The following is a 17,576-nucleotide window of genomic DNA, read 5'->3' as shown; positions in this document are numbered from 1 at the left end:
GGTGACTAAGTTGCTACTGAAAGGAAGTTCACAAAAGCACCTGGGCGGAGCAATCACCCGGAAGGAGCAGTTTCCCCTGAGGAAGGAAGAGGGGCTACCTGGTCCCGTTATCCTCATGAAATGCCTTTCATTATGGTGACACCTTGCAATGGTGCAACAAATTACACTTTCCAGAGTCCCCAGCTCTGCTTACTTCTGGGAGGTCAGGGGAGGGTATCATTAACTCATATCAGAGATGGGGAAACGGAGGAGCTGAGTGGTGATGCCAGGCCTCCTGGTTTCTCAGCGGGCACCCTGCCTACCTCCCTATAATGTGAGTGTTATGGTGCAGGTTCAAGACCCTGGCTGCCCATTAGAATTACCCGGGCAACTTCTGTAAAAGTTCCCAGTGCTTTCCCATGATATCGAAATCTCCAGAATCTCCAGGGTTGGGCCTGGCCTCTTTCGAAGCTTCATTTGGAGAATCAAGGGCAAGTGTGCAGTGGCCAGTTGGGCTGAAGAGCAGGGCCACGGTCCCTCCCCCAGGCTCGGGCCACTCTGGCCTGGTTGATGCACAGGCTCAAATGGAGTCACTGTTTTGCAGAGTAATTCCCCTGTGGGGTTGCCACATATCTCCAGGGACCTCCAGAGAGGAGGTGTGAACAGGAAGATGGGGAGGCAGGCGGCTCTGACAGGCAGAAAGCAAACAGCTCACAGGGGTGGCAGGCTGCATTTTATTCATCGTTAATTTAAACACCCTTCAAGTCCTCTCTTGAAGTGCCGCTCAGAAAAAGAAACGTGTTGTTGAAGAAGCCCTGCATGCTCCACCCCCCTCCTGAGAGACCGAGTAGCATAGAAAATGAGTTGTAAAGCAGGGGCAGCTTCCTCTGGGAGGAAAGGGAGGGGGCCAGGCGAGTGCAGACCCCTCATGGCTTCTCAATGCACGCGATGAGGCTGGCTTTGCTCAGCGTTGCATGGAAGATATCACAGAGTGATGTCACACCCTGGGGTGCCTGAGGGTGACAGAGCTCCTCCAGGAGTCCAGGCTCCAAGTCCCCTGCTGCTGAGCCTGCTGGGAGTCAGGAATGGCTTCATTAGTCCCTCCCACCCCATAGGAGGAGCTTTAGGAGTCACCAAGGCCAGGGTTATTCTACTGCTGTAGCAAACAGAGTCCCGCAGAAGTGCCCTCAGCTGCAGTCTGGATGTGCTTTCCAGGCGGTGATGTAGAATTGTGCTTTTTATTTTTGAGAGTGTAAAAGGTTACAGTAAGATGAAACTGCATGGCCCACAGCTCCTCGGTGGCCTCCGTGGACTGTCTTCTGCCTCCGTTCCCCATGAAGGCTCAGCCACTCCTCACCCCAGAGCCTGCAGGAAGAGGACTCTGCTAGAAGGCTTGAGGGACAGAGGCCCCCAGGTCAGCTGCTGCTCAGGACGCGGCTTGGTTTTGGGTGCTGGCTTCTGTGTAAAACAAACACACGCACATGGTACATAAAGCTCCGCCAAGGCAGAGAGGGGCTTCCCAGGTCCTAGCAGACCTCTAGAGAATCAAACACGAACCATCTTTCTTCTTAGAGCAGCCCAGACTGATTTTTCCTTGTAGAGAAGGGCTAATAGCTCTTTGTAAGGCTGATGTGTGTGCAGGTACACCTGTCCCAGGGCTGTCTGACTTTTTCCACAGGCTGAGGGTTGAGACTCCCTGAGCCTTAGGACTCCTTCACCAGGCCTGGGCCTCCGGCTTCACTCACAGAATGAAGGAATCTGTCACCCAGCATTAGCAAGCAGGTGCACCACAGTGGCTTCTTAACCTGTCTCTGAGAGGGCCCAGCACCTAGACCCTTCTTGGCCACAGCCAAAATGGCAAGGGCTTCTTGGAGTCAGGCTGCCTTGATGGAGCCCCACAGTTCAGCCTGAGATGGGTGAGTGTGGGCCTGAGGTTAGGAACAGCTCCCAGAGCCTGTGCAAGTTGCAGATTGCAGTGAGCTACCAGCTGTGGGTCAATCTAGAGAGCCCTTGGCATCTGACAGAATCGAACCCTTCTTAGCCCAAGGTTGGAAAGAAACTGCATGAAGGAAAGGGATCCCTATCAATGTCATTGTTCCTGAAATTATGTGAAGACCCCATCCCATCCCTGCTTCTCATTTTAGGCCCTCAAGCAGGATATTAACCAAACATCTTTTAGGGGTGGGTTAGTGGAATGTCCCACCTAGTCCTCTGACCCAGCTTTTGAAGGCAGCAGCCCTAAGCCTTTTGGTCTAAGGGGAAGGACAATGATGTGCTATACCCTCCAGTGTCACTGAGACTGGGGTAGAGGGATGGGGACTTGGGGGAAAATGCGCATGTGGTCCTGGATCCTGAGCTACAACCATACTTGGAGGATTAATGTTTCTCTGGGAAGTTGGGAGGCTTATGGCTCCTTTACAAATTTGCTCAGCTGTGCCCAACTGCCTCCCTCCAAAGCAAAACATAGGAAAGGAAGAGAAAACATCTAAGACTGGAGCATAAGCAACTTAGGATTGACTCTAGGAAGCACTATTGACAGAGGAGACTGCCAAGGAATGTTTCGTATTTCTCTTCTCTGGAGGCAGAGCCGTCCCTCCCAGGGGGACAGGATTCCATCATTGCTGTGCACCTGTTGGTGGGATGGAAACTTGGTAGCTGGGCCTTTGCCCCTCTGTGCTGTTGCCCAGGGCTCCCTGACCCTAGGTAGGCTGCTATTTTGCCTGTAACTGAGTCCTTATGTCCAGATGCCTCTACCCCGGGGATCTTTACTTCCTCCCCTGGATAGCTCAGATCTCCAAGTTATTTCCTGTTGCCTAGGTGACATCTCTAATTGGATGCCTTTTAATGGTTCCTTCTTTAAAAGAGATGAACCTGGCACTTTATTTCCAAGTCCCACTAGACATGTGTCTCTCTGAGCGCATGCAGTCCTTTTGTGTGAATGCAGCCAGCATTCAAATGGGTATTCACAGGGCTGACCTGACTGACAATCATGGTGGATCCCAGAAGCTGAACTCTTGGAGGAGCTTACCTCTCAGGATTTAGCAAGACTGACTCCCCTCCTGGTCAGCCCTGCCTCACTGGCTTCATCTCAGACGAAGTCCTGTGTTTAAAAACCAACCCCAACCCAAGTTAAGAATTACCCAAAGTAACTGGAGAGTGACTGAGATCTCAGCTAATTTTTTTCCTTCTTGCCATAAACCTGAAGGGGAGAGAGGAGTTTGATATTCAACATGATTCTTAATGCTGTGTGTACATGAGTGTGCAGGTGTGCATATTTGGGTGTAGGTATGAGTGTGTAAGAGTCTGTGCCTGTGTGTGCTCTAGACACAGTTGCCAGGGAGGGAGATGTCATAGCATCCCTGCAGCTGGTGGTGAAGTGGTACTTTTCTAAGACTTCCCAACAGAAATAGTATATAGCCTCAAGCCACCAACTTTTCAATGAAGCCTGGATATAGAGAGGGCTCTTCTGGGAGAATCTGTCCCTCAGCCTAAGGAGCATCCAGACCATAACTTTAATCCAAAAATTACTCTAATCCATAGGTTCCCCCAGCTCCCTTCCTCCTGTCTTTCTCCACCTTTGATGCAGACTGTGCATGAGAAAACAAAAACAAAAACTGATTTGAGGGGCACATAGGATTTGGAATGGAACTCTGCTACTGCTAACCCCAAATACCTTATGAGCACTGAAGCCAAATGCCCTGACATTTGCAGGATGGCTACTTTGGGTTTATGGTGACACAGGCCCTGGGTCCCCAAGGGAGTAGCTGGCAGAGCCCTGACTTGGGAGGAAGAGGGATACTAGGGGGCCATGCTCTGCACCAACAGGCTCTCTAATAATGGTAAAATGTCAAACTGTCAACAGTAGTTTTAAAAAAGAAGAAGAAAATGACAACAATAACAAAAAATCTTGTCTGAGAAGAATCAAATATTACTGGTTAATAATGAAGAAGAGCATTCCTATATGTGGATGAAGCTTGTGAATGAAAGGAGGGTTGGGGGACTTAACATGTGCCTCAGAGATGAGCCAGCTGAAGCAGAGCAGGGCTCCCGCAGCCTGAGAGACCTGCTCTTGCGGGCCACCCTGGGCTTTCCACCATTAGAAGTAGCTGCCCGGTGTGTTGTGCTAAGTGGACTCACTCCAGGCTGAGAAAGGCCAGCTAAGCCCCTTACCATTTGCAATTTCCAAATCTGGGGGAAATGCCACAGTCTGCAAGTTGGTGCTATGTTTCATCTCATTGCATAATACTACACCATTCTCTGTGTGTAGTGGCTGTTCTATATATATACATGGGGAGGCAACATATGGCTCTCCCCACCCCCACCTGTCAAAACTGTGACTATATCACTTCTGACGACCAGAAGGAAGCTGCTAGGCTGGGCCAGGATTCTAAATGCTGAGGAGGTAATTCAGAGCCATGAAAAGCTGCACCATATGCTTTGGGGTTGCCAGCTGCTTATGTGCATGGGGAAGGGTTTAGTGCCAGTCAGCAGACCCCGAGAATGGCATTCTCCTTGCTGCAGTGTGCACTGAATGGGGGTCTGGGGTGTTACTGTTTTCTCTCCCTGGAGAAAAATCTGCTGGGGGCCACGGTTCTCCAAGAGGGGACTCACAAGGGACACAGGCTCCTCCAAAACCTGCCCTTGATAACATCAGGCCTGGCCAAATAGTATTTCTTTTTTAAAAAATAAATTTTTTTTTGGTTTCATTTTATTGGATAAAGATTAAGAAAGCGCCAGCTCTGAGAGAAGTGAAGCCAATCACGCCCGGCGGCCCGCAGCCTGGGGAGGGTCCACGGCGCTGGCAGGCGGGCGGGCGGTCTACCTGGAGGCGCTGGTCTCCGCCAGCCGGTTGTTCATGATGCCCAGCGCGCCCACGCCGCCCGAGAAGCCGTTCTGGCGCGTGTTGACGCACACGCTGCGCGGGTAGCCGTTGGCCGTCTCCGACAGCTGCTTCTGCAGCAGCGCCAGCGACACTTTGTTGGAGGCCGTGAGGTCGCGCATGGAGATGAGCTCGCCCGACAGGCGGCGGCCTTCGGTGTCGCTGTCGCGGGCCGCGGGGTCTGCGCCGAGCGCGGCCAGGCGGCGACGCAGCCGCGAGCCGGGTGTGATGGCGTTGCGCCGGGCCAGGGCGCGCCGGGCGCGGGGCAGCAGTGCGCGCAGCAGCGGCAGCTCAGCTTGCGCAGCATCCAGTTGAGCACCTGCTTGATGAGGATGGAGATGACGTTGAAGAGGGAGTAGATGCAGCACACGCCGAGGAGAATGAAGAGGAAGTTGCCCAGGCGGTAGAGCCCCTGGTTCCGGTAGGCGGCGTGCTGGCTGCTCACCAGGTCCCCGAAGCCGATGGTGCTGAAGGTGACGAAGCAGAAGTAGAGCGAGTCCACGTAGTCCCATCCCTCCACGCTGGTGTACATGGCCGAGGCGCAGCACGACAGCAGCACGGCGAACAGGCCCAGGATGAGCAGCACGTGGTACACCGAGGGCTTCCAGCCCGCCAGGCTGTCGGCCTCCGAGAGCGCAGAGCCGCGGCGGAAGGTGGCGGGCAGCAGGCCGCTGCGGCGCAGCTGGCGCTCCCGGCACGTGCGCATGATGAAGGCCAGCAGCGAGATGATGCGTTCCAGAAAGAGGTTGAAGAAAAGGATGGTCCCTGCGCAGCCAAACAGCCCATAGGCGATGAGGAAGGCCTTCCCACCCACTGTGGCAGGGGTGGTCATGCCGAAACCTGTGGAGACACAGCGCGGGTCAGCAAGGGCAGGTGGACCCTACCAGGTGTGGGTGTGTGGCAGGTGAATGCAGGTGCTGAATGGGCAGCTATTCTGAGTGGCTCCACTTAGGTGTATACTTTTGTCTCCCTTGGAGATTGATACTAGATCGGGTTCCTCATGTTGGCAACCCCCAAACTATAAATGAACATGGTGGAGCAGGATCATTAGGAAGGATGCAGTCCTCAGGACACACAAACCAGAAACCACTGCTCAGGTGCAAATCACTGACATGCCCAAAAGCCAACAAGTGACACCTGTTTTCGCACCCTCCGAACTGATTTAAAAATATATATTTATTTTTTAGTTGTAGGTGGACACAATATCTTTATTTCATTTTTATGTGGTGCTGAGGATTGAATCCAGTGCTTCACAGGTGCTAGGTGAACACTCTACTACTGAGCCACAACCCCAGCCCCTCGAAACTGATTTTTTTTAATGAAACTGTAGCATACCTGAGTAGACAGCCTTGTTAGAATTCCATGCAACCTTCACCGTCATTGGGATTGCTCACTCTGGAACAAGGTAGACTGTACTCAGGTAGCTACAGTTTATGGTCTCTGAAACAGGATTTATGAAGCAGACAAAAGGATCATGGGAAAGTGAGTCCACCCACAGCCTTTAGAGTGCCAGCGTGACTCTGCCATGGGGGGTCAGCTTCTATCCTTACAAGGATCATTATCAATCACCCTTGTGCACTGTTATGGTTTAGTTGTGTCTCCCAAAAGCTCACGTGTGTGACATTGCAAGAAGGTTCAGATAAGCAATGATTGGGTTGTGAGAGCCTTAACTGATCAGTGATTTAATCCCCTGATAGGGATTACCTGAGTGGTAACTGAAGTGGTGGGGTGTGGCTGGAGGAGGTGGGAATTGGGGCATGGCTTTGGGGTATATATTTGTATCTGGTAAGTGGAGTCTCTCTCTGCTTCCTGATCTCATGTGAGCTGCTTCCCTCAGCCATACTCTTCCACCATGATGTTCAGCTTTCTCCTCAAGCCCCAAGGAATGGAACAGATCTTCTAAGGACTAAGACCTCTGAAACCGTGAGCCCCCAGATAAATTTTTCCTCCTCTAAAATTGTTCTGGTCAGATCCTTTAGTCATGGCAGTGAAAAAGCTGACTAAAACACGCTGTGGCCAAGGGTGAAGATTTGGGCCCAGCTGCTGATTGTGAGTCTGGGCTGGGTCCTGGGAGGTCTGACTTGTTCCTGGGCAGCTGCTTATTGCTTTAAAATCTTATATAACTATTAAGTTACGCATTTGTTTAAATCACAGGCTTTAAAGGAGTCTTTATCAATTGATTTCTTTTTTTTTTTAAGAGAGAGAGAGAGAATTATTTTTTAATACTTATTTTTTAGTTTTTGGCAGACACAACATCTTTGTTTGTATGTGGTGCTGAGGATCGAACCCGGGCCGCATGCATGCCAGGCGAGTGCGCTACCGCCTGAGCCACATCCCCAGCCCTATCAATTGATTTCTACAGAAGGCCTGGCTGCCCATCTGTGCACTCACCCCAGACATCCAGGGCAGTATAGAGAGGCAAATCTGCCCCTGCAACTTGAGCTCTGTCTGAGCTAGTTGTGGTCTCTCTGTGGGACCCAAGAGGAGGGGATTTAATCTCTTGACAGGAAGAATCACTAGTTGTTTGGAGCCTGAGCTGAAAATGGATCCCCTGTCTAAGAAGCACCATGGTGCATTTCGGTAGCTGTGGCAGCAAAACTTCAGGGGCATTTCTGTCCAATTCATGCCCAATCGCAGGAGGCCGAGCTGCCCATGGAGTAGGACAACCCTGGGAAAGGGGCAGAGAAGAATTTGGTCCCATTTGGCTATTTTTCCTAAACAGACAGAGAAAACATCTCTTGTAATTTTTCATAGTACATTTCTTAAACCTATATTCTAATCATTCTCTAGATTCCCTGAGGAAATGCCTAAATGCCTGACTATGGTGTTCATTTATGTTTAATGACTCAAGTTTGGGGGAAATCTTATGCTATTACCCATGATAAAGAAGATGGGTTATGTTCTTATATGCACACTTTGTCCACAGAAGAGTGAAAAACAAAACAAACAAACAAAAACAACAATGAAAACCAACCCCAAGCTAGCAGTTTACCTAGGAACTTGAGAGAAGGATTGTTATATTGAAAAGCCAAATTCAAGTCCTTGATTCATTAAGAAATCACCTCTGGGCTGGGCAGGTGGTGCATGCCTGTAGTCCCAGCCAATGAGGAGGTTGAGTTAAGAGAGTCAAAAGTTTGAGGCCATTCTCAGCGACTTAGTGAGCAACTTAACAAGACCCCTCTCAAAATCAAATAAAAAAGGACTAGGGATTAGCATGTAGGCCAGAGATAAAGCACCCCTGGATTCAATTCCTAGCAACCACCAAAAAAGAAAGAAATCATCTCTAAATCTATATGGCTTCATGTGGAGTGGGAGTATGTGTTTGTATTTTTAAAAAGTTTTAGCTTTTTAGCCAAAGTGACCAGCAACAGAAGAGAATACTATACAGCCATAAAAATACAAACCACAGCTACTTACAGCAACATGGATGAGTCTCACAAAAAAAAAAAAAAAAAAAAGAATGTTGAACAAAAGAAGCTGGACAGGGCTGGAGATGTGGCTCAAGTGGTAGCGCACTCGCCTGGCAAGCGTGCGGCCCGGGTTCGATCCTCAGCACCACATTCAAACAAAGGTGTTGTGTCTGCCGAAAACTAAAAAATAAATATTAAAAAAAAAAAAAAAGAAGCTGGACACTTAAGAATACATTCTGCAGGCTGGGATTGTAGCTCAGTGGTAGAGCACTTGCCTAGCATGTATGAGGTCCTGGGTTTGATCTCCAGCACCATATAAAACTAAATAAACAAAATAAAGGTACTCTGTCCATCTACAACTAAAAATATTAAAAACAAACACCAAAACCCCCCAAAAGAATATATTCTGCATTTTTCCACTAATATAAAATCTAAGACCAGGTAAAAACATATTTTTTTAGGGAAATATACTTCATTGGTCAAATTATTATTATTGTTTGTGGTTCTGAGGATTGAATTCAGGAGCACTCTACCACTGAGCCACATTTGTAGCCCTTTTTATTTTTTATTTTGAGATAGGGCCTCACTAAGCTGCCAAGACTGAGTTTGAACTTGCAATCCTGCCTCAGCCTCTCATGGTGGATTGCAGGTGTGTGCCTTGTGCCCTGTGGCTTATAAGAAAAAAACAAAAAAGATGGTACACACAGGCTCCACTCAACAGACAAGGAAACTGCTGCTGGAAATGGAACTGAAACTGAAGCCCACGTCTACTGACATCTGTAGTCCATGCTGCCCACCACATAAGACTGTCCCTCGGAGCTGTCCTAAGACAGCTCCACTATCTTAGGGAACCAAATCGCAGTCCTCCAGGGCTGCTGCCAGGAGAGTATTTTCATGGGGGAGTGGCTGTTCCCAAGTCCTCTGTTATGGCTCTTTGTACTGATCACTGCTGCCTCGTTGGCCAGGATCAGGACCCTGCTTTTCCCTTAATGTTCCTGCCAATTTGGGTTCATTGACTGAGAGAATCTGACCATTTAGATGAGCCTGACCCAGGGCCTAGGGATAGCACATGGGAGAAGATGCAGAGGGGACTGCAGCTCCTGGTAACAACCTGATTGACCACAGGTGGGGTACTTATCTGACCCTTGGGGTCCCCACAGTTATGCCCTGCCTGACCTACTTCCACATAGCCAAGGCCGTTTCTTCTACCACCAGGGGCATTCTCAGACTCCAGAATCCTCCGTGCCTCGACTCCTATCTTCTGCCTAAGGCCTCCTTTGGAGTTTGGGTTTCCGGTTGAAGATCTGCCTTTTGCCTGGATGACTGAACCTAGGAGATCTACCTCTCCATCCACCATTCTGCCCAACTCCCTGCCACATGGGGTGGCCTTATCAGTACCTCAGCAAGATGACAACGCCAGATATGCAGCTGTTTACCCCAATTTCCACCCATCGTTCCTTTAGTGAACATTTATTAAGAACCAAGATTGGCAGCGGCTCAGAGAGATGGTGGGAAGCCAGACAGATGCTGCTCCTGTCCTCACAGACAATCTGGGCTGCCTGCTTGGAGGTCGTCTTGCAACATTTCTTAGGGTTTTGTACAGAAACCCCATCTATACTACCAGCAGGCTCATCCCTGAGACAGAGCACAGCTCTTCCCTGCTGTCCCACATAGTCTTGGCTAGAATTTATCCTGGGGTCTTGTGGCTCTGGCTCAGCTTGCATTCTGCACACCCCTTAGTCAAGTGGTGATTGCAGGCCTCACATGAAGCCAGATGTGTGATCAGATGTGTGGTATTCTCTTTCTAGAACGAAGGGGACAGACAGGTCTGGAGTTTCTCGGACAGAGCAGAAAGCATCCAGTGAAAGTGTCCTTCTTACTGCCTGATTCCTGAGGTCTGGCTCCTGTGTCTTTCCTATATAGAGTCAGTCCAGCTCAGGAGACAGGCAGGGAATGGACAGTCCATTCTCTTTCCCCATCCATATCAATAGGCACTGACCTCAGGAAGCCTCTCTCTAGATCCCATCTGGATTCCCACAAGTTCTCAGAGCCTAACTTGTGGGAATCCAGATGGGATCTAGAGAGAGGCCCTGAAGCTTCAGCCAGAGAAAAGGTAAACCCTGCCGCCCTGAGAATCTCCTTCTCCCAGTCACACCCTGCAGAGGTGTAATCAGTCCCTGGGTTCACAGCATGCCTGTGGTTTTGTTTATGTCACAATTGATCTGCCATTCCAGTCTGCAAAGAGCAGACACTTGGGGGCTTTATTATGCCACTTTAACAAAAGCTGTGAAGTTGTTCCCACAGCCTGTCTGGTGCCGCCTTCGAAAATAGGCCCTGGTGACAGGGCCTTCGGAGTTCAGCTCAAGGAACCTGGGAGTGAGATGGGATGCATTGTGCACTCCTGGGTGGCAGCCTCTGTTGGACACTCACCATGCTCCTGTTCAGTTTCCCAACCTCCTACAAAGAAGGCACTGTCACATCAGCCACTTAGCAAGCGAGTGGGCCAGAGAGGCGAAGGTTGTCACCAGGTTAGCTTGCAAGAGGCTGAGCAGCCCGTGCCCTTTTGGCTGGGCCAGACAGATGGGAAGTCTTGGCTCATTACCCTCTGGGTCCTTTTCCTGCTGGGCTCTGCACTGTCAACTCCAAGGGGGGAATATAATTTATAGTCCAATCTGAAGTATTTTTGAAAGTAAAACTGGCACTACTCAGGACGCATGTGTGAACCATTGTTCCGAGCAATGAAGCTGTGTGGTTAAAATGCAAATTCTAAAGTTGGTCCCCTTCCAGAGGGTCTATAGTGGGTTAGTTTAGGGACCCAGGAATCTATCTAATTTCCCAAGACAAACCTGATATAAATAAATTACTTTAAAATACAATGTTTGGGGCTGGGGATGTGGCTCAAGCGGTAGCGCGCTCGCTTGGCATTCGTGTGGCCCGGGTTCAATCCTCAGCACCACATACAAACAAAGATGTTGTGTCTGCCGAAAACTAAAAATAAATATTTAAAAAATTCTCTCTCTCTCTCTTTCTCAAATAAATAAATAAATAAATAAATAAATAAATAAAATAAAATAAAATAAAATACAATGTTAATCTCCGATAACCCTCCTGGTTGGAATATGTCCAACTGTCACTATCTGACCTGAATTTCCATTGACCCAATACCCTAGTGGCAGACATTGTATCATCTCCTTAACAATCATTCCCTAACCCTTTACTGAGCAGCAAACCAGGCTACTTTCAGAACTGACCCACCTCCAGAAATGAGCACTGTTAGTCCAGGTCAATCAGGATAATCTAGTCTCTTACCATTACTGGCTCAAGGATGGGGAAGCCTAAGCCAATCAATGCAGGGCATTTTCATGGCTACAGAGATGGCTTAGGAATTGGCATGTGACCTCCTTCAGGCCAAAGAGAAGAGAATTTTTCTGGGTGTTTTCTATTAAAAGTTTCTCCCTGTTACCAGAGTTGTCCTGGACCCAGGGAGCAAGAGGTGGTCCCAGCAGTGGCTGGCAGTCTTCAGGAACCAGGAGGAGAACCAGCTTTAGTGTGAAGCTCACACTATAGAAAGCCATTTGGGAGACAGGAGGTCTGATGGTCCTGGTATCTAGTTAAACAGGGTGCTATGTTGCTCGTTTTACCTCTGGAATTCCATTTCATGATTATATAAATTCCTTTCCTGCTTCAGCTTTTTGTGGCACAAACCTAGACACATTTTGGGGGTAGCGATGGTTTGGGGACCTGGCTAAACAGTTCAGTGTCCCGGAAAAGCCCCAGATTTAAATTCAAAAGTTTGAATTCTGTTGTGGCCTCTGTCAGCTAAGTGATTGAAGCAGGTCACTACAGCTAACTTCTCTGAGCCTCGATTTCTTTTTCTGTAAAATGTAAACCACCCTGTGTGCCCCATTTGTAAACTGCAATACATTATTCCAAAATATGTTCTTAGGATGAGAAAAAGATGGAATGGGGGTGGGAGGTGGAGAGAAATCCCCTGATTAAAGAAAGATGACTTAAAGTGAGACAAATTTATTTGCTTGGGGACTTTTCAGAGTGCTTACTGTGGTGATGAGCCCCATGTAATGTGTGTATCCTAACACTAACTGGGGTCCCCAAACCATTTTGACCACAGAGTGTATTTGATCATTTCAATCTTTGGGAAATGTTGCACTTCACCCTCATGAAGAAGTAAGGATGAGACATTTTAAAACACAAGAGGATTTCTCATATTTGAAAAAATCACTGTGACCCTGCAATGCTTGGAATGGTGCCCGGTATGGAGAATTGTTGAGTGAATAAATAGACATCTTACTATACTTGTTTGGAGCAAGGATTCTTAAACCATCATGCCTAAGTACCCCCTGGGGATCTCAGCTGACCAGTCTGGATAATCCCAGACCATTTGGGAGAGCAAGTGCTAAAAGGATAGCTAGGAAAAGTCATGAAGGGGTGGAAATGTGGAGGGACGAGAGCTGACATGGATGGAGCCCTCATCACTTCCTGGCACTGTGCCAAGTGCTTCACGCATAGCAATTCATTTAATGCCCACAATTCTTGGAGGCACTGACCATGTGATCGTGTTTCATTGAATCTAAATCCCAGCTTTTTTCTCACGTTTCAACATCTCTGAAATCACAATGTACATTACAATCAATGGACTGACGTGATATATTTAGCAGCATTTAAAATTCTTCATGATACATACAATGCTGCTGCATTTATAATGGATGGTGTCTTAGATTTGATGAATGACAATGAGTGTTGTTATCATCCCCTTTTTTGAGATTTGTAAACTGAGTCTATGTAATAGATAGACATCGAGATCAAATAACTTGCCCAAGATGGCTGAGCAACGGGCAGAGAGCACATCTGCAAAAAGAGGAAGGAGCTTGTGATGTGATAAGGGAAAGAGGCAGATACGCAAGTTTGGCAGTTCTCAACTCTGGCTGCACAACAGAATCACCCGGAGAATTTAAAACAATTCTCAGGGCAGAGAGACCAGTTTAGACGAGAACAAAGCTGAGGTCCTCCTGGTGGAGCAGCGATTGAGAAGATGGGGTGGGATTTCAAGAGCAAAGGAGCAGAGAAACAGGCTTGAGAAAGACATTCATGCCGGAAGGGCTGTGCACAGGGTCTGGGGTGAGTGTGGGTTTAGCCTGCCAGTACCCACATGTGGCTCAGCGTTCAGTAATTCTGGCTGATGGAGAGAGTGAACCTGTGGAAGAGGAAAACACTGGGGGAAGCTTCCATCCGCCTTGCATGCAGCCTGAAGCTGCAGAGCTTTGTGGGAGTGAGCGTTGCCCGGCACCTCTAGGAGCCTCTCCAGCAACCTGCCCTGCTCTGGAGAAAGTAGGAAGCCCTGGGAACTCAGGCTCAGAGGAGGAGCTCAGGCAGTTTCCATTCCTCAGATTCTGGAAGAGCCAACACCATCTTTCTCAGAGGGCAGAGTTGGGAGCAGGAGCTGTGGCAGCAGGCTTTGGCATCCCACCTGTCCATGGGGCCACATGGCACATTCTTCTCTAACTGTTGCCTTCTCCCTCTAAGATGGTCCAGTGCTTGCTCATCTCTGGATGTTGTGAGGATTGAGGACATGCTTCCCACAGTGCCTAGGATGTGGGAAGTGTCCGCAAGGCACCAGGGTGAATTGACAAAGCATGACTCATCACAGCCAAATTGTCCCAGGTGAAGCATGCAAGGAACGGGCCCATCATGACATCATGGAGGAATTTTGGTGTAAGGAAAAGCCCCATGCATGAGCTTAAACCCGGCTCTACCATTGACTTGCTGTCTTCTCATGGCACCATGCCTGTTTCTCCACCTCTGGGTTTCCTTCTATCTTTGGCCCTGGCTCTGGGTAGGAGGCCGAGCTAGAGGTAAGCATCAAATCCAGTGTGTGTGTGTGTGTGTGTGTGTGTGTGTGTGTAGAAGGGGGGTGGTTAAAAATGGGGCTGTTGGTGGAAAAGCTGCAACTGTAGGCTGCTCTATTTGTTGGCATTTATGGATTTGTCTAATTTGCAGAATTAGCTGGCTTGCTCCCTGGGGGCAGAAGCCCGTGGTTACCTTCCCTCCACTGTGGGGATGGGACTGGCCCCCCCCCATCTCACCCTGGATGCTCAGTATAAAGAGGCACCAGTCAGCAAGACTTGGGGAGAAAGTGCCCCTTCCCCTGTTTTGCACACATTTGGCTTGTTCTTTGAGGTCTTGGGGATGATTTTCTTTGTTTAATGACAGCAGGAGGGGAGGCGGGGATGGCTGAGGGGGCTGGGAGCTAGGAACAGAGGACTGAACCCAGCAGGTGCTGGCCAGTAATTTTTTTTTTCTTCCTTGGCATTGGGGTTCTTGCCCAGGGCCTGGGACATGCTCAGAGCTCTATGACTGGCCACCCTCACACACACACTGGCCAGTGATTTTTTAACGTGCGAAAGGTCTTGATAAACGGTGAACAAAGGCAAGTGACTCCCTGGAGTGGGCTCTGGGAGGCTCTGCGTTGGCACAGCCTCGCTGCCAGCAGGCTGCCTCTGACCCCCCTCTCTGTGCTTCATCTCTGGGATTAAGCTCTTCTCTCCTCACCAGAAATCATTCAGCAAAATGAGTTATTAAAAGCCGGTTAACTACTCCTGCCTCGGGGTAGCTCCTGCTTAACAACCTCTCCTGGGGAGCAGCTGTCAAGAGCAGGCCCCGTGGAGCTGGCGGGAAGATGACTCATTTACATAGAGCTGGGCTCCATCCTGCCCCCCCAGATCTGTCTCTGCTTCTCGGATGACTAATTCTCTTCAGGGGATGAGATCACACCCCTTCTGTCCCCCCACAAAAAGAGCAGAGCCCTCTACCTCAGCCCAGGACTTGGGGGGAAGACCAAATCCAAGACCAGAGAAGGTCTTTGATGGGACAAGACCTGGCAACAGGAGCCCTGAGTTAAGGGCCCCGAGATGCAGAAGCTCGGGCCTACCTGGCTCTCTCCTCATTCGTCCCACCTCAGGGCTGTAGTGGGGCAGCTCTGGGAAAAGGTCTGAGATGGGGTCACCCCTCCGAAGGAGGTGGACTGGGCTTTGGTGAGAAGGCAGGTTCATCATCACCCCGACTGGAGTGTCAATAGAATGCCATCGCAATCGCGTCCCTCCAGTGCTGTCCTAGGGGAGCAGGTTTTTAAAGGAAGCTGGTGGTGGTTCTGGAAATCGAGGGAGCTGCTCTCAGTGGGAGTTCAACTCTTCTCAATCAGTTCAGGGTTTATATCCCTGCAGAGCACACCCTCATCGCCACCATGCAGCCAGGAGCCCCATTTGAGGGTCTCTATGCTCAGGCTGAGGGGGCACATGGGGAAGGCAGAGCCCCTGAGAGGCTCAGTATGGAGGGGCCCTGGGGACAGCCTGCTAATACACAGAGACCAGTCCTCTGGGGTCTGGCTCCTTCTGACTGAGGTGTCCTGGAACTTGGTCTTCTCCCCCAGCCTCTTCCCACAGACAGTGGACGTTTTGGAGGAGTAATGAGGACAAGAAGTTACGATGAAAACCAACCTGTAATTTAAAGCTGTAGCTAGGGAAGAACCCTGGAGGGTCCATAGAGAGCCTGGTGTTTGCCCTGCTAACCCGCTAACATGCCTACCCGGGGGCGCCCCCAGTACCTCAATGCCAGGGTCTCTATTGGGCCTGGCAGGGATTAGCAGGGTGAGGACTTAGCCTCTGGGCTGGGGCTGAACTGTGACCCTCCTCCCAGCAGGCTGGGCTGGTGCTGACTGCACAGCTCTCAGCTGCCACAGGGGGGAAGGTTGATGCCTGGTGCACAGGAGGTGAGGGTGGAGGGAACTGGATCCCTGGGGCTCCTATCCCAGGCATTCTGCTGGTGTTCTTAAAGGCGCAGTCTCCAGGAGGACTTGCAGAGGAGGTGTCATCATTATACAGGCGAGGAACCAGAACTCAGGAAGTCAGGCGATAGGAGTGAAAGAGCCAGAGTGCAGGTCTAGGCCCCACAGCTACAGCTCCCTCCATGGCACCTTTTGAAGTCCCACTCAGCCTTAGGTTCAGAGGATGCAGCTGGGATTTTGCTCTGAAACATGCCCCCATGGGGGCGAGCTGTGGGGGAGGCTTGGTGTGGTCAAATGCCTGCCCTGAGTCTGAGTTGGTACCACCTCCCATGTGATAAAAGGCCATGGAAGCTGAAAGTTCAAAGACTCAATGACCTTGTCCAAGGTCACAGAAAATGGCACCACCGGAATTGCCACTCAGGACTGCTCAGCTCCAGACCCACATTCTTTCCCTGCGTTGCTTTGCCTTTTGCCCCTCTGCATATGCACAGAGAGGCCCTGATGGCTGGGAGCACTGTGCCTCAGTCTGTACACAGCTGCACAGTGGTGTCACCGAAGCACAGCTCTGCTGGTGTCTCCTGCCAAGCCTCCCTGAGCTCCTGCGACTCACCTTCCCAAGGCAGGAGTGACTTACTTCCTTTCCCCTTCACCTGTCTGAATCCTTTTCCTCGTCTGGAAGCACTTTCAGGTCTTCAGGCACTTGGTTAGGCACAGCCTTCTGCTCCTGTCCAGTTGCCTCTTGTCCCAGAGTACTATTTAGCCCTTTGCATTTTACTCTGTTGCCTTGCCTCGAGGACGTGCCCATGTCTTAGATGTTCTCCCACCTTCTGCACCACAGGAATGTGGGGGACAGCAGCCACATTCCTGACAGACTGGCTCCTTGTCTAGTGACCACCTGCAGATGCTACCAGGATGGTGGCTTCCATCTTGGTTTGAGTGTCATCCTTTCAATGTTTCTAAGACATGAGGGCAAGGAAGGAATACCGTGATGAGTAATACTGCCCATGCTCCCCGGCCAGACACCACTAGGAACACACTTGTGGTTGAACAATATTGGATTTATGGGCTCGTGGTGACAAGAGCTCATTATCTACCATGGGGATCTGGGGGGCCTCAGAAAGGACTAATTCTGAGATTTGGGCTTGAGTTAAATGAGTTAGGGGTGGGCTCATGGAAGCAGGCTTTGCCCTGGATGCTGCCAGGGACCAAGGTGATTCTCTGATTGGATACCTTAATAATTCTTGGCTAGAGGGTGGGAACAACAGAGCATAGTTAGTCATTTATATTAGACACACAGGAAAATGTTCAGTCATTTTTGTGGCTTGGGTGATGATGATTTTTGACCAGGGTTTGGAATTGAATATGGGCGAAGGTCTTGTTTTCAGCTTACTCCCTCATGGCGGAACCTTGTCTAATGCAGGTGTTCTGTGGAATCCCTTATGTCCTGTGTGGGCACAGTCCAGCTGTGGTGTGTCAGCCCAGCTTCTGGTTCTCAGGAGCTGCCTTCACC

General features: G+C 49.8%; 1 protein-coding gene across 1 annotated transcript in view; it reads right to left on the bottom strand.

Moving 5' to 3' along the window:
- Positions 1–692: 692 nt before the first annotated feature.
- The window catches only part of Kcnk12 (potassium two pore domain channel subfamily K member 12), a 45,281-nt gene continuing 28,397 nt past the window's right edge, over positions 693–17,576 (bottom strand). Inside the window, 2 exon segments of the mRNA XM_048804942.1 lie at positions 693–5,136; positions 5,139–5,698. Of these exon segments, the coding sequence (XP_048660899.1) occupies positions 4,798–5,136; positions 5,139–5,698 (899 nt within the window). The 3' untranslated portion in view covers positions 693–4,797.

This window comes from Marmota marmota, unplaced genomic scaffold, assembly GCF_001458135.2.
Source record: "Marmota marmota marmota unplaced genomic scaffold, marMar, whole genome shotgun sequence".
Taxonomy (NCBI): domain Eukaryota; kingdom Metazoa; phylum Chordata; class Mammalia; order Rodentia; family Sciuridae; genus Marmota; species Marmota marmota.
Note: the sequence above shows the minus strand (reverse complement) of the source record. Positions and strands in the feature narration are given on the sequence as shown.